The 16,906-nt window shown below is 56.7% G+C and overlaps 1 protein-coding gene across 2 annotated transcripts; it reads right to left on the bottom strand.

Annotated features, from left to right (window-relative positions):
* Positions 1-1,555: 1,555 nt before the first annotated feature.
* On the bottom strand, positions 1,556-14,081 carry LRRC32 (leucine rich repeat containing 32). 2 transcript variants are annotated; one of them, XM_041730294.1, is made up of 3 exons: positions 13,929-14,081; positions 9,156-9,243; positions 1,556-5,544 (listed from the first exon to the last, which is right to left on the bottom strand). In XM_041730294.1, exons 2-3 carry the CDS (start codon positions 9,237-9,239, stop codon positions 3,640-3,642), a joined length of 1,989 nt encoding a protein of 662 aa, XP_041586228.1. In that variant the 5' UTR covers positions 9,240-9,243; positions 13,929-14,081; the 3' UTR covers positions 1,556-3,639. The 2 variants fall into 2 exon arrangements, with proteins under 2 accessions (XP_041586228.1, XP_041586230.1); XM_041730296.1 differs by lacking the exon at positions 13,929-14,081 and adding an exon at positions 13,451-13,842.
* Positions 14,082-16,906: the final 2,825 nt, after the last annotated feature.

The following is a 16,906-nucleotide window of genomic DNA, read 5'->3' on the forward strand; positions in this document are numbered from 1 at the left end:
CTTCCCTTAGGCCTTCACTGAGCACCTGCTGTGTGCCAGCGAACTGAGTCACATGCCTTCTCACCGCCCAGCCCCATCTATGAAATAGGCATTTAAAATTATCCTTTGGAGTAGGAACTGGGAGGGGAGAGGTCAGGGCCCAGAGAAGCCGCCATGGAGAAATCTCCAGGATGTTTGGGGGATAAAGGAGGTGGAGCATCACTGAGCTGGATTTGTGGAAGAGGAAGGGAAGGAAGAGGGAGAGGAAGTAGGGAAGGGAAAGTAGGTGCCGCCAAAGAGGGCAATGTCTGGGTGTCAGGCAGCTGAGACGGGGAGACAGGGCCACATGAGGACAGGCACAGGGGTCTGCAAAGTAGAGGGTGGGGAATGCCCTGCTCTCTTGACTCCACCTCAGAGCTCCTCAGCCCCACCCCCACCATGGGTGAGGTGGCTCTTGTCCCTTCCCCAGACCTCAGAGCCCACACCCTCACCCTCCAGCTTCCTTCCAGGAACCAGGAAAGCTCTTCTTCCTACCCTCACCCCCTGCTCCCTGGCTCTTCTTCCAAGGTCAGTCTTGAACTGCGGCCTGGCCACTCACTCAGTTCTCTGGCCATTGGGAGACCTTTAGCTCTCCAGCTGGGGAGGCCTCTTGGATTCAGGGTATCAGGGCCAGATGCCCAAGGCCGGCTGGGGCTGGAGCCAGAGATGTGGGCATCATTAGAGCAACGGAATGGCTACGACAATGAGGGTGATGACATTCCTGAGGGAAGATGGCCTGGGACAGAGTCCTGGTGATCACCATTCAGATGGCTTGAGGAAGGTGATCCTGTAGCAGAGTCTGAAAAGGAGTGGACTGAGAGGAAGGCAGAAACCATGTGTGGGAGGCCTGGATGCCAGGAGAGTGTGCCGAGGGGAGGGCATGGGTGACGGGGAGGATGGGGTGAGCGACCCCTGCAGCTGAGGGGTCGAGGAGGGGCAGTCCAGAAGGTGCACAGAGTTCAGCAAAGGATCTCCTTGGTGACCTCAGCCAGGCCAGCGTGGGGGTAGGGTGGGCAAAGTTACCCCAGGCGAGTTGAGATTGGAGGGGAGAAGGAGGGGGCTACTTCGCCAAGAAGTTTACCCATGAAATAAGAAAAGGAAAGGGAAAATGGCTTAGGGGTCTTTTTACTATTTTTCAGTTCGGCAAGTCTTCCACACAACCACGATGGGAAAGGAAGTCACAGAGAGAGAGGAGAGGCTGCAGAGGGGGCCCCAGAGGGCGGGCAGGACAGACAGGATGGCCTCTGCCATGAGGCAGGGGGCTGAGCACAGGGGCTGCCCAAGCAGGAAGGGCAGGGTGGGGTCAGCGCTGGTTGAGTGAGAGGGTCAGGGGGGTGGCAGGGGAATGAGGGCTGGGCCCCAAGGGCGAGGGCGGTGAGGATCCAGAGCCTCAGTCTCCCCTCAGCGGCCCTCAGCCCATCTCCCCAGGGGTTTGCCATGAGGATTCAAAGACCCGGATGGAAGTAGAGGGAGCAGGGTTCAAGTAGATGCAATAATGCCCATGATCCGCAATAAGGAAGATGCTGGCAGGCCCCACTGTTTCTCCAAAATTATTTTTTTAATACATTCATGTGGGTTATACAAAGAGCTGGTCCCCAGGCCAGACTGTGGCCTGGCTCCTGGAGGTGAGAGCAGCATTGTGTAGTGTTTTCAAAGATCAGGCCTGAAGGGGCCCACCCCTTCACTCCAGGCCTGAGGAAGAGTGTTTCTGTGCAGTGAGCACCTGTGGTTGTGATTCCCAACCAGGACTGGGTCCACCTGGCTGCCCCACACACCACCAGGGCCCCAGGCTGGGGCCAGGACACCAGCTTCTAGCCCCAGCTCTGCCACTGACTCCCTGAGTCCTTGACCCTCTCTGGGCCTCAGTTTTCTTGTCTGTAAAATGGGGCAGAGAGAGGGCTGTTTTCATTGTCTCACACTTTACCAAGCACCATCATGAGCCAGACCATGGGCCAAACATGGGTAAGATAGTGAAGACAACAACAGAGGGTCTTGGGCTACCCCCAGGGCTTCCTAGACAGCCCATGATTCCAACGCCATGAGAAATAGAGGGTTATATCTAGATGGGGTTTTCTACCACTTTTCTAAGGGAAAAAGTCCCTGCATGATGAGGACCCAAGAGTGTTTGGGGCCAGCATTATCTTGTCATATGACAGCTGAGAGAGAAGGAAATCACTCAGGTCCAGCTCCCAATTTCCCTTGACACCCTCAATGAGGTCTGAATCCACTTTTGTCACAGGCTTTGCCACTGGCTCGTGAAGCTCTGAGCAAACTCCATTCTCTTCCTCAGTCTCAGTTTCCCTATCTGTACAATGGGAAGGTTGGACTCAATGGTCTCAAACTGCCAGTTGTGCTCAATGGAGGACCAGGGAATGCAGAAGCAAGAGAAAAAGATGAACACACATCGGTCTACAAAGGTGGGAATAAGGGAAACTGAGGCCGAGAAGGAGAAGAGAGCCTGTGTCTGCCTGCCTGGGAGAGACGAGGGAGAGGAGTGGGTGGGAAAGTGCAGCACAGGATGCTCCCAGGCCCTGCTCCCTCAATGTGGGGCCGTTTCCTGTCCACCTAACAGCAGACAGCCCCCGCAGTGGCAAAGGGCAGGCCCTGGAGACAGGAGGATTTTAGCCTGAATCTCAGGTATGGCATTTCTTAGCTGGAGGACCCTGGAGGGAGTTTTTGTAAAATGGGTTAAAATACCAACCTCAGAGGGCTGTCCGAAAGAGGCTGTCAATGTTCCAGCTGCCATCAAGCCTGGTGCAGAACAGAACCGGATCGCTAGGGTTCTGACTCCTGGCTCATCAGCCGGGGTGGGGCTGGGGATGAACAGGGGGCCTGCATAGGGAGCTGGGGGGCTAGGGCAATTGTGTGCAACCCCAGCATGCTAGGCAGGGAAAGAGCCTGTCGGGAGCAGGAAATGGAATGGTCCAGCACAGGGCCAGAACCCGGGCAACAGCCTCTTAACCAGGCTCTGCTGGAGCCGCTGTGGCCTCAGAGCTGAATCCAAGATGTACTCATGTGGCTCCAGTTCTCTTCCGGTCACAAGCTCTACATGTTCCAGAGAAGCTGAAAGTCATTATTGGAAGATGTGACAAACAGTCTGCTTGGAAACGTCTCAGACCAGTCTTGTTGGTCTTGTCCCTCCTGTGCTCCGGCCCCACCGGGGCAGGACTCTCCATAACTCAGCAGCCTTGGAACTTCCACACTCGGCGTGGTCACTGCATGGCTTTGGGACCACCTCCCCACCAGGACTGGGGGACACTCGAGGGCAGGGATGTGTCTCATTCACCAGCGTCCCCAGTGCCCAGAGCAGGATGTGGCACAAAACAGATGCTTGGCAAACATGTGTCGGTCAGATCTGTCAACCTTATTCTCTGTCACTCCTGAAACTGCCTGACTTCCGGCTGCCACAGCTGGACCACATGTGTGGCCTGGGAAGTGGGTTCCCTACCAGTACAGCAGGACATAAGGGAAGGAGCCCTGGGCCAGAAGTTAGAGACCAGAGTTCTCAGACCCTGGCTCACTGTGTGACCTTGGGTCAGTCCCCACCCTTGTCCGTGCCTCCAGCGCCCCAGCTGACCTGGGAGGTCTCCAGGCTGAGCTGTCCCGCAGCTCTTGGCTTCTCTAAGCTTTATACTGTTGGTTGAACTTCTGCCGACGGACACAGCAACAGGTGGCCAGTGTGGTGAGGAGGATGGCAGAGACCAGTGCAAAAGTGAGGATGATAATGAGGTTGACATTCTTGAGTCCCCCCTTCTCACAGTCCTCAGGACGCACGTGGCTCAGGGATACCTCCTCCTGGGAGCCAAAGCGGCAGGTCAGGTCCTGGGTGGCATCCACGTCCACACGGCCCTGATGCAGCTGGGCGGCCAGCCAGGCATTGCCACAGCAGCTCAGTGGATTCCCCTGCAGGTAGAGGCGCCGGAGGCTGGTCTCCAGGCCGCCCATGGCGCTGCCTGGCAGCAGGCTGAAACTGTTGTTCCGCAGGTCCAGTACCTCCAAGGACACGGCCTGTGTCCAGGCAGGCAGGTGGCTCAGGCGGTTCTCGGCAAGATTGAGCTGCTTAAGGCAGCTGAAGCAGGGCAGGTCTACTTGCAGGATGGCTAGCCCATTGCCCTGCAGGGCCAGGACCTCCAAGGAGGCCTCCAGGCCTGCCAAGGCCCCCATGACCACATCCAGCCCTGGGTTTGCAGAGAGGTCCAGTTCGGTAAGTGGCGTGTGGAGGAAGGCACCCGCCCGGAGCATCTCCATCTCATTGTCCACCAGGTTCAGGACTCGGAGGGAGGAGATGCCAGAGAAGGCCACACATCCTGAGGGACTGGGCTCACCTGGCCCCCCACAAGGCCTGACCCGGTTTCCCTGAAGGTTAAGCCTCTGCAGATTGGCCAGGCCACCAAAAGTGTAGGGGGGCAGGTCCCTCAGGGCATTGTCCTGGAGGAGCAGCGTCCGCAGAGACCCCAGGGCCCTGGAGCCCAGCTCTAGCGTCTCCAGCGCATTGTGGCCGATGTCCAGGTACACGAGGCAAGGCAGGAAGCCCACGCGCTGCACCTTGAAGGCTCGCAAACAGTTCCGGCTGAGATTCAGGAAGCGAAGGGAGGTCAGGTGCTCGAGAAAGCCCTCAGGGACCAGCTCAATCTCATTGTAGCTCAAATCCAGGTTCAAGAGCTGGGAGAGGGGGTGGGTGCTGGCGTTGCGGCTGCGGTGGGAGAAGGGCAAGGCCGACCAGCCCTCTGAAGGTGCGTGGATGCCCTCGCCCCCCTGGGATGGCCCTGCAGGGAGCCGGATGAGGTTGTTGGACATGTTCAGGTAGATGAGTCGCGGGAGCGCAGCCAAGTCCGGGAAGCGGAGCAGTCTGTTCTCCCGCAGGTCGAGCCAGGCCAGCTGGTACTCAGCCTGGGGCTCTGGGGCCACCTGAAAGGCCTCGATGCTGTTGCAGCTCAGGTCCAGTACCCGCAGCTGCTGGAGACTGAAGTCGGAGATGCAGGTGAGGGAATTCCTGGACAGATTCAGGTGGGCCAGGTGGGGTAGGGCCTCGAAAGCACCATCCTCGATGTCCATGAGCACGTTGCTGTGGAGGTCGAGCCGCTCCAGCGCAGGCGTGCCCCGGAACGTGTGGCGGGCCAGGCGAGTCAGGCTGTTCTCCGCCAGCGAGAGGGTGCGCAGGGCAGGCGCCTCCCCGAGCAGCTGCTCCACCAGGCCACTGTACAGGCTGTTCCCGGACAGGTCCAGAGATGTCACATGAGGCAGGGGGCCCAGGCTGGGGGCGTTCAGCATGGTGCCCACTGCCAGGTTGTTGTGGGCCAGGTTGAGGTGCTCCAGGTGGGGCAGGGCCTGGAAGACACCGGTGTAGATGAAGCTGATCTCATTGGTGCTCAGGTCCAGGCGTCGAAGTGCTGTGTAGAAGCCCAGGGGTGAGGCCAGGATGCTCTGCAGCTGGTTCCCAGATAGGTCGAGGGCCTCGATGTCCAGCGGGAGCATTGAGGGGACCTGGAGCAGGCCAAGACCCTGGCACAAGACCTCCTTGTCTACCTGGGGTGGGTTGGAGAGGTCAGGGAGAGCAGTGGGCATTAGTGGACACAGTAAGGGGAGGAACCCGACACATCTTCTAGGAAGGATGTCTCAACCCCAACCCCTACCCACCCCCCAGCCTAGCTTAGCTAGGCCTCTCCTCTGGCTCCCAAGATGCTCCACATTCCTCCACCCCAGCCCAATCATCTCTCGTCTGGATGATCCCTAGCTTTCTCCGTGCCCCTGTCTCTGGCACTCAGTACTGTGCTGGGTATCAGGGAGGGACTTAAGGAAGTTTGATGGATACACAGACATAGAAATGACAGACAGACAAGAGGACAGATGAACTCACAAAACATCCTACACTGACTATTGCCCCATTTTACAGGAAACTAAGCCATATATCACCCAGAACCACCCCAAGCCAGTGAATAATAGGACTGAGCAGGAACCTGCGGCCTTCTGGTTCACATCCTGGGTTCCTTTTATGTGCTCAGATAGTTAAATTTACCCAGCTGCTGTTACACCAGAAACCATTTTGGGGGAGCAATGTTTCCAAAATGCAATTTGCACTCTCTCATCAGTTTTTATTTTGGCCTCCTACCCTCAGACCTCATTCAAGCCCTCATTCCATGGGGCAGAGTCCCGGGTCCTAGTGCCTGCCTTTCTCACTGCCTATCCCCAGATGAGACCTCCTTTTTGCTGCTGCTACCTGACCCACTTCCATCAGTGGCCTTGCCCACCATGGCCTGGTCCAGACTGGCCCCTGAGAGGGGAGGGGGTAGGAAGCAGGGGGAAAGATGGCCAGGGTCCCAACCCACCTTCTTTGGTGACAAGACTAGGATTTTGCTGTGTGAGCCTCACCAAGTCACATTACCACTCCAGGCTTCTTATCCACAGAGTAACACCTTTCCCCAGCACTGACTCAGTGTATTACATTTTATTTAGCTCGTTCAGGCCCACAGTCTCACTGGAGCCTCACAAAAGCAAGCCCATCAGATATGGTCACCCCTCTTTTCAGAAACCCAAACTCAGAGAGGGTAGGGGGCTCTGAGATCACTCAGCTGAGGAGGAGCAGAGCTGGGGTTTGAACGTATATCTGTTTTATAGCCAAAGGCCAACTTTGTCCTCCTAGCACATGTGACTTCGAAGGAGCCCGATTTTTTCTTTTTTTCTGTGCAAATACAATCTCCCTCTCATCTTTTCAAAGAGCCCAGGAATCCAGACTTTTCCAGGAAATGGTCTGACTTCCACAACCACCCAGTGCAGGCCCACTCCTACCCCGGGCTCTCTGTATCCACAGACCCCTTCTGACCTCTCCAACTGCCAAATTCCTGGCAATTGCTACAAGAAACCTCCTCTCCATGCTACTCTGCTTAAACCCTCCAGGGCAAGTCCAGGACCCTCAGCAGGTTTTAAGGCTGTTTATAGCCCCTGCAGACCTGTCCCCTCTCCTCCCAGCCCCCTCCAGCCCAGCCCTATGCAGTGACCACACCTGACCACTGCCCTCTGTGCCCTCCCACACCTGCCTCTGGGCCTCCTCCCTGCTGGTCCCCACTCTGGTTATCCTCACCCCTCCCCACCCAGATCTGCAGGGCTTGAGGCTTAGTGTTTGGGGCACTGAGCCTGGCAGGTGGGGAGCCCTCCCTGGGCTCTGAGGGAGTACCACAGCCCTGCACTCCCTCTCTCATAGCTCTGGCTCCTGACTGTGGCAGCCTGGGCAGGACCTGCTAGGCAGGGAGCTCAGAGTCAACAGGGGTCGGTGTGATGGATGTGGATGCCTTGGACCTGGCCCACTAAAGGTATTCAATAAATTTTTTCAATGAATGAAAGAGTCATGGACACCACTGTGGCTTGGTAAAGGGCTAAGGGACTGAATCATCACCTTTCTAAAAGGAAAGAAAAGAGAATCCATGTATTCTAACCAGAGTTAAAGACCAGTAGAGTAAAAAAGACTCTGGCTTTCCCACTTCCCAGATGGGGAGACAAAAGTGAAGACAGCAGTGACTGGCACAAGGTCACAGTGAGTGGCAGAGCCCATGGAACAGGAACACCAGCCTGGGCGCTCCCTGCCGGCCCAGCTCTCAGCTTCTTCCCCAGAGCTCCAAGGTGTGTGGGAGGGTGGGAGTGGGATGGGGGGGGGCAGACCTGCCCTCATGGGGCACCTGACTAATCAGGTGTCCTGGTCCTGGCAGTCCAGTCACTTGGCCCTAGCACCTCCAGCCAAGCAGCGTTCTCGAGGGTATCGGGCAGCTGAATGCCCCTCTAAACCACATACCTAGCCCAGCCACCTTGCCAGCCATGCCTGGCTCTTGCCCCTTGGCTCCTCACGACATCTCCACCAGCTTGGGCCGCTAGGCACAGCCTCTTCATCCCTATCCTCAGCTCCCCGGCCCATCCTGACTTGAGGAAGAAACAGCAAAAGGAACACCATGACCACCACTGTCGTGGCACACTAGTTCTGTGGCAGGCTCCATGGCTGGGTACACAGACCCCTTGCCTCGTTTAATTCTGGCATGCATTATTTACCCTGTTGAACCCACCTAAGGAAACTGAGGCTCGGGGGTGAGCTTACCCCGGATCAGAGAGTCAGAGGTGCCCAAGTACCAGTGCAAGTTCCTTTTCCTACTGTTCTTCAGCACTTCAGTATATAGTATCAGCCAGCACTTACTGAGCATTTGCTGGGGGGGCACTGTACTGGGACCCACGTTACCCCCACTCTGCCTCACCTCAGGATATTAAAAGCTGCCAGGACACCAGCCCCTGAGAGCTGAGCCAGGACACAAAGCTGGCCAAGCCCAGGGCCTAATACTTGCTTTCTACCCCAGTGCCCATGAGGCCCAGCGGGGGCTGCTGGTAGGCAGGGCAGCACTGGGCTGCCCAACCAGGAGGAAGCTTGCAGGCCAGGGTGGCTCACAGAACTTGGTTTCTAAGGGTGCCCACTGCTCCCTGAACTCTGAGCTTCCAAACAGAGCCAAGTTCAGAGCTGCCCTTGGACAACCTGCTACGCAAGAAGAAGTTCTTGGTCCAGCAAGTGAGACAGGCTTGGATGCATTCACCAGCTATCCCATTTGCTCAGTATGAGAGTCCAGGACGGGGAGCAAACAGAAGCACATCAGCCTGGGAGCGGTCAGGGTGGGGCTTTCTGGAGGAGGCAGCTTTGGATCTGAGCAGCAATGAGTGAGAGGTGTTCCATCAGGAAAGCAGCATTTGGGCCCAAGTCAAGAAAAGGGGATTTGGCCCAGGAGGGACCCCGATAGCCAACCTCTAGTTCCCTACACATACACATATTCTATATCGCCCAGGGGGTCTGCTGCCCTGCAGGGGCAACTTGGGGAAATTGAGTCCAATCTCAGCCCCACTGGTCCTAGCCGGTTGAACCTGGACAAGCCATCTAACCTCTCTAAACCACGATTTCCAATTCTATCAAATGGGAGTAATGGTACTTACCTGACAGGATTCCGAGTACATAATAAAGTGTTTAAACATCCTAGCAGGTACTCATTAAATGCAAGGTTTAAATGTGTTCAATGCATTCCCTTTCCTCTTCTAACTCCTCTGACTTCTGGCCTGTAGGGCTGGGACAGGAGGACAGTCTTGGGGGCTTAGCCCACCTGGGCGGGGCTGCTTACCATCTTACAGGGCACCTTGTCTCGTTGGGAGGTGGCCAGGCCCAGGGTCAGCAGGGCCAGAAGCAGCAGGATCTGGTGGCTCATGGCTCTGCAGAGGGTGGGGAGGAAAGGGGAACACTGTAAGACCACTAGTTTCCACTGCCAGCCCCCATTGCTCCCATCCTTCAGGGAGCCCCACATCACAGCCAGAGCTGGACAAAAGGTGCTGTGAGTGAGGCAGCCATGGGTGCTGGGGTCTGTAGCCTATCCCAGAGGATCTCTAGTGCAGGGCCAAGGTGCTAAGCTGTCACTCCAGGCAGCGAGAGCGTGACTTGGTCAGATGTAGGTTTCAAAAGACCCTACCTGCTGGAAGACCACCTGGAGGGGGTGAACAGGAGACAGAGGGACTCTAAGGGCTGCCCTGGGCCAAGCTCAGGGCTGGGATGGGGTGAGCTGGGTAGCTAGGCCTCTGACTACATTTCCACCCAGGTCAGAAGTAGGTCCCCCATCTTACTTTCTTAGGCCCTGGAACGGAATTCCTCAATCCCCCCACCCCTGGACTTTTATTTTGCCCTTTTTCTTTTGATTTTCTGATTCTGGAGTCCCTGCCATTGTTTGAAGGCTGGGCCTGGAGCCCTGACAGGAAGCTCCGCCAGGAGGCCTACCCTGCCCCCAGCACTGTTGCTGTGGACTTCCCCAGGAGTAGGCTCCAGGCTCTTTACTTTCACTGAAGTTACCGCCAGTGCAGGGGGCCACTCAGACCTGCTGGTGTCTTCTCTGTGTGCAGCTGAGGTGGAGTAAGGGCAACTTCACAGGCCCTGAGCAGAGTTGATTCCCTGTGCTGTTAGGGGCTCACTCACTGAGGACCTGGGCCAAGTGCTAGGAGTATACATCAAGCCTTTTCTTTTCTTTCTTTCTCTCTTTTTCTTTCTTTCTTTCTTTCTTTCTTTCTTTCTTTCTTTCTTTCTTTCTTTTCTTTTTTCTTTTTTCTTTTCTCTTTCTTTCTCTCTCTCTCTGTTTCCTTCTTTCTTCCTTTCATATTTTAACTGAATGCCTCCTCAAGTTTGGCTCTGTCCTCCGACCTGGGGCCATAATTAAATGCAGAGAAGTGTCAGAATGCATACTGAGTGTTAACAAGGGAGGATACATAAAGCCTTCCAAGAGCACTAGACTTAGTCACCCGTAACTGCTCTCTTTCCCTCCACTGACCTGCTCCTGCTCCTATGGGGCCTTGTACAAGTCTTGAACCTCAGTTTCCTCTTACCAGGTTAATGCCAATTTGCCTAAGTTTTGCTAAAGATCAAATGAAAGTGCCCTTACAAAGCCCTTATCACGCACCAGGCACTCTTCTCGATACTTTACATGTATTAACTCACTTAATCCTCATAGTAATCCAAGGACTTGGTTCTAGGATGACGATTCCCATTTTGCAGATGGGGAAACCGAGGCTTGGAGAGATCAAGTAGCAGGACCAAGGCTACACAGCTTACTAGTGGCAGGCCCAGGCAATCTGTACCCTGAACCTCTACGCTAGAAAGTTACTCAATAAATGAGCGCTGAGTTGCAACTCTGAAGGGTGCTTTAGAAGAAGAAGCATCTATAGGACCTGTGAGGGCTAGGTCTTCGACTTTTAGGATCCACTACTATCCTTGTGATGAATTTTAAGTGAAGATGGCTACTCTGAGGCTCTTTCTCGCCCAAACACACACGGGCCACCATGCTGTGTTTTCAACCCCATTCCCTGGGTTCAGCTTGGGGCCTTGGGCCCCCTGCCCCCCACAGCTGCTCGCCTCTCACCTGTGTTCACAGGAAATTTGGTTCTGCTGTTTAAAAAGCAGAACATCACCACCCATTTGAAAGCTAGTGTGTTCAGAATTGAATGGAAACCTCTCACTGGGACCTTTGAGGCCCTTGGGGAGCGTGCCTGCCCAGCCAGCTCTTCCCCCTCGGCTTCACTTCTCACTGTCCCCTCTCCCACTCTGGCTTATGGCAGCCTCCTATTTCCTTCGGTTCTGTGAGCACCTTTTCACTGCCCTAAACCTTCACTTCCTCCCCTCTCTTGTGCTGAATGCCTCCTCATCCTCTGGGTTTCAGCTTAGATATCACTTCCTCCAGGAAGCCCTCTCTGATTCCCCAAGGCTGGCCGATGTATAGCTCATCCTCCAGGTTCCACAGACCCTGAGGTTCCAATGAGCACAGCACTGAGCTCTGCGGGGTTAGTTCCTCTGACCCACTCCTGTGGGAAGTGGCCCAGGGCAAAGAGGACTCAGTCTCCCCTGGGATCCATCTCACATCACCAGGCAGGCCAGGGAGCCACTGAGAACTGACACAAGGTGACGGTGGCAAGAGCACTCCTTCTGGACTCTCCCTTCGTCTCCCAGCCACACTTCTTCCCATCAGCAGGTTACGTCTGCCCTGCCTGAAAAACAGACGCTGGGTCGGCTACCTCCCTCCTCCACCACTGCTCCGCACTGAGGTACCACCAAAGCCCTGGGCTCGAAAGCAGCAACAGCCCCGCTCCCACCCTGGCCCCTCCAGGTTGTCCTCCATACACAGCCAGGCTGATGCCTTTAAATCATGTATTGGAGTGTGACTCTCACTGCTTGAGCACTTCCAATAAAATCCAAGCTTTACACAATCTCCTCCCTGACCACATCTCCCATTTGCCCTGCCCTTACCAAATTCTAGCTTTCTCACCATTCCTCAAACATAGCAAGTGCATTCCTGCCCCAGGGCCTTTGCCCCTGCTACTCTCTCTGCCTGGAATGCTATTCTCTGGATTCTCACACATTTCATTGTTTCCTTGCATTGATCACTTCCTGCTAATGTATTTCTGATTCTATGAGAACAGGGGTCTATTAAGTGGTTCTCACCAAACATCTATTGAAAGAATGGCAAAGAGAGGGGTAGAAGCTCTACTTCAGGGGGCTGTGAGGTCAGGACAAGGAGGGACCTGGCTTAGTTCTGAACCTGAAGGCAGTGCTGCTCAAAGGCGCCCTCACCAGCCCCTCTTCTGCCTGCCAAATCTCTCCCCACCCCCAAGGTGGGCATCTGTGGATCCTGCAGAAGCCCCTCTAGCACGGGGAAATCTGCCCTGGCATCTCATCTGTGGGCACCCTTCAGGAGTGCCCCAGACTCGCTGTGTAGCATGTGACTTTCAAGAGGGAAGACTGTGGTCACTTAGACCCAGGCTTACATCCAGACACTACTGTGTATTGCGCTCCCCAGGTAAGTCCCTTAACCTTTCAGGGCCTAAGTGTCCCATCCGTACAGCAAGTCTCCTGGTGGCTGTTCTGCCACTGGCTTCCCCTAACCATTGTGACGATAAAGCTGAGAATGGTAATGAAGGTGTCCTGGACACATGGTCTTCCCCACCTGGGGCAATGACCCAGAGGGCCAAACGGCACAGGTGAGGCATGCCGAGGATAGGGGCCCCAGGCCTGCAGACTAGTAGCCTAGGAAAGAGAAGGCAGGAGACATTTCAGGACTCTGGGAGGACCAATACCAGAAAATACCCGAGTGTGTGTGTGTGTGTGTGTGTGTGTGTGTGTGTGTGTGTGTGAGAGAGGGAGAGGGAGTGTGTGTGTCAGGGGGGCAATGCCTACTATTGTAATAAGCCTATCCCTACTACTTCAGGGTGTTAGACACTCTTCTAAGCACTTGATCTGTATTATCTCATTTGAAGTCACAACCCAATAAGGTGGTTACCATAATTTCCATTTTACAGATGAGAAAACTGACGTTCAGAAAGAGACCTAGCACACAGTTAGCCAGCTCATAAGCATTTGAGGGTGGGGGCGGGGGGTTAGCCCAGGTCCACATGACCCAAAGGCTGTGTTTTCTCCATCAGGTGCCTAGTAGTCTGCTCCCTATAGAACTGTCCTTATTTTGCCCATGAGGAAAATGAAGCTCAGAGAGGTGACTTACCCAAAGTCACACAGGCAGTAAATAGATGAATTCAGAATCTGGTCGGTCTGCCTCCAGAGCAAATGTTTCCACTACAGCAGGCCAAGATCTCCCTCCCTAACCACATCCAGCGACCCCCCACCGGCACCCCGACCCCTACAGACAGGCAGGCTCCCAGGGCTGGGCTCTGGGGTGCTCCTCTCCCTCCTCTCAGCCCCAGTCACCAGCAGAGTGGGGTCCTGGGAGAGCTGCTGTGGACGTTCATACCAAGCAGTGAATCACTAAGGGCAAGCCCCATTCTGGAGACATGTGCATCCCACGGGGGAATTAGACCTTAACCCAAAGGAATGTAGCTGTGATGGCGGAATTTCAGGCAGCCCGGGTGGGGGTGGGGGTCCCTCGCATCTTACCAGTCACCAAGAAGGCCGGCTGGCCAGCCCCTCGGGAGAGGTGGGTGCCCCTCGGCCGCGGCCGATCCCCACCCCAGAGTCGGGCCAGCTGTTAGCTGCGGTGCGCGGGGACGCGCCCGGCCGGCGGGAGTCCCGCGGCGGTAAGAGCCTTGGATTCAAATCCTGCCCTGCCCGTGACTGGCTGCGAGCGCCCGGGAAAGCGCGTGCCGGCCCTCCTGCCGCAGTTTTGCCATCTGTCAAATAGGAACGCCGGCCTCTGCCTTCGCGGGAAGAGCAGCTGCGACGGGAGCCTCGGGGCGAGGGCGGGTCCTGCGGGGCTCGGCGCGTGCAGCGGGGGCGGCGGCGGGAGCGGCGGGGCGGGAGGCGCCGGGGGGAGCCGCGGCGGCCGGCGCTCTGCAGGGGCGCACGGCGGGGTCCCCGCCCCGCCCCGCCCCGCCCGGCCCGGCCCCGCGCGGCCCCTCGCCCCGGGCGCTCCTACCTGGCTCAGCGCGGCCGCCGCTCCTCTCGCGCGCAGCCCCGGCACATCTTGCGCAAACCTGCCGCCCAGACCCCGGGGTCACGGCCCGCGGCGGCCCGCGGCTGCTCCACCGCCCCACGGGAACCCGACCCGCGAGGGGGCGGCTCGGGCTCCAATTTAAATACCTCTCCCGCCGACCCGCCCCACCACGCCCCCCCTCGGCCAAGCCGCGGGGTCCTAGCGCCGGCCGGCGCGCCCCCGCGTGACTCGGTTTCTCCGGAACGCGCGAGGGGGTGAAGCACCTTCCCGCTGGAACCGCGGCTGGCAGGGGGCGGGAGGCAGGGGCGGTGACAGGGCCGGGGGGGGTCGCCGGGAGGCGCGGGCGGGCGAGGCCGCCCCGACCGCCACCGCCTCGGCCGCACGTGCAGCTCGTGGCCCCGCGGGGTCCGGAGGGGAGGGAGCGGGGGGCGCTCTAGGAGCTGCAGGTCCGCGGAGGAAATCCGGCCTGGCCCCGATTTCCCCCGCCGCGGCGCCGCCGCACTTAGGGGTGGGCAAGCAGGAGAGGTGCCGGCGGGGCTGAACGCGGAAGGAAATGACCCTTCACTGGCCCTGGGGCGGCCACAGGGTTCCCCACGCCGCGGCCACCCCCTCTGACGAGTCCTGGCAGGTCACTTCCCCTCTCTGATTGTGCTCTTGTGTCCACGCTCGCCTTCCTCCATCAGCTCCGGGACCCTGAAGCAGTCCTGTGAAATGGTACCGTCGAAGTCCCCAGTTCTCAGATGGAGAAACTGAGGCTAGGGATGGGAGGGGAAGCATAGATAAAAAACAGTTGTCTGGGACTAGTAAGGTCCCCATTTATGTTTGGGGAAACTGAGTCTCAGGAAGGTTACATGGCGTACCTAGAGTCCCACAGCCTGTTAGAGCGGGGATCTGAGCCCCATCTGTCCACAAAGCTAAGTCCAGGCCCATCTGGGTGCTCTCTTCCAGGCACCACCTTGCTCAGGTTGGTTTCCAGTGCCGAGTGGTAGTCTTGTCTTTTGCATTAGAGGTTGAGGCATGTCTACCTCTAAAGCCACCCCTTCTCCTAGATGCCTTGGCCCTCGGTAGTCACAGGTGCTCTGCCCTGCTAGGTGTTGACCCAAGGGTGAGGGTGCCTGGGAGACAAAGCTCATGGCCCTCCTCTGGGCCCTAGTTCCAAGGATAGAATGTTTCCCTTCCCAGCCCTGATTGTGACACAGGGTGCCCCATTTTACAGATGGGAAAGTGACCACCCAAAGCCTTGTGGTAAATCAGGGTAAAGCTGGGAGTAGAAGCTGGAATCTCTGAGTCCCTAGGTGGCTGCCATCGTTACTTCCTCCCAACTGGCTCACTGTGGGTACAGGCCTGTGTAGATGGGGACAGTCCAGAGAGGACAAACTTGATAGCAGGTGGCCCAGGAAGGAGGTCAGGGAAATCTTCCCTAAGGAGAGGCCTGAACAGCAATGAAAGCATGAGTAGGAAAGGGTGCAGGAACAGGAAAGATGTCTAAACCTCCCCGCCCCCCCCGTCCCTCTTGGCCACCAGAGAGCTCAGATTTATGCACATTGAGGTCCCAGCTTCTCACCCCAACCCTCTCTCTGGACTGCAGTGCTCCAGGTCAACTGGAGCCTCTGTATCCCTGTCTGTGAAGTGAGGAAGATAGTAGCTACTTCTTGGGGTTGGTGCCAGAATGAAGTATGGTGAACCAGCGTGGAGCCTGGACCCAGTGCATGTCAGGTAACTTCTTGCTGTTTTCATTGGTGATACCTCTGCTGGCTTCCTTTTCCAGATCCTTGTCCAAGGGGCCAAACATCCAGAAAGTGCTCCGTGACATCCCAACAGCATGGGCAGAGCATGGCTGAGCCGGACTCAAGCATTTCCCAGGTTCTCCCTCATGACCTGCTCCTGCCACATCCAGGCCCAGGCCGGCTGAGTGCCAGCTTATTTTTCCTGAGCTGCTGCCAAGCAGAAACCACTGGGCTGGCACAGAGCTTTGACTGGTGTTGGGGTAGGGCGGGGCTGGGGCTCTGACAGGCTAGGGGACAGCAGTCGGCCTCCCACACACCTCCAAAGGCTGTGGTTGTGGTTAGTTAGTTCATGGGGTTCCACCTCACTCAGTGCCCGGATGGGGCTCCCCAAGAGTTGGAGACGGATGGGCAACCAAGTGTGCCTACCTGCCATAGGTGCCCCTTGGGCCTGGTGGCTAAAAGCCAAGAACGCACGTGCTCAGCCACCCATCCCTTCATCTCCTCACTTCTTTGGCAGTCACGTCACTGTGTGACTTTTGGCAGGTTGCTTGATCTTTCTAAACGCAGTTTGCGGATCTGCAAAGGGAGACTAATAGCATCTGACGTCATGGCTTGCTGTGTATGTAAAGTACCTGGTCAGAGAGGCCTGGCCCATGGCACTTGCTAGGTAAACATGACTTCCTTTCCCTGATGGGCCGCAGAAAGCTGAAGAGTAAAAATGTCCAGAACCTACCCTCATGGAGCTCACAGACCAGACGGGAGGCAAATGAGAATGGAGGACGGTTGAGTCCGCAGGCCTCGAAGGCTGAGTTCAGGAGTCTGAGCTTGATCTGGGGGGGGAGGGGTGGGAACTCCACAGAGTCCGGGCTGCCTGGCAGCCTTGTAGAGAGTGGCTTTCTTTAAAAGGCCACCGAAGCCAGCTTTCCATCCCTGTTCCTGGAGGTCTCCTGAACGGCCCATCAGTGGGCGGCTCTGCCTTGATTGTGTTGGTATATTTGTGAATATGCTCCTGTTTCTTCATGCATCTGTCAGCGAAGACAGTAGACGTGTCTTTTCTTGTGTCCTTAGGACTGCCATGCCCAGCTGAGAGGACCCTCTCAGGCACCGAGTCAGGCTCGAGGCTCCCCAAGAGGGCTTCACCTCAGGCCAAGGTGAAACCCAAAAGTCTCAAGTGTGGAGCAAGTAGCCCCTGAGACCACACAGGATGGCCCAGGAAGGCAAATGATGTACACA

The sequence above is a fragment of the Vulpes lagopus genome, chromosome 15, assembly GCF_018345385.1.
Source record: "Vulpes lagopus strain Blue_001 chromosome 15, ASM1834538v1, whole genome shotgun sequence".
NCBI lineage: Eukaryota > Metazoa > Chordata > Mammalia > Carnivora > Canidae > Vulpes > Vulpes lagopus.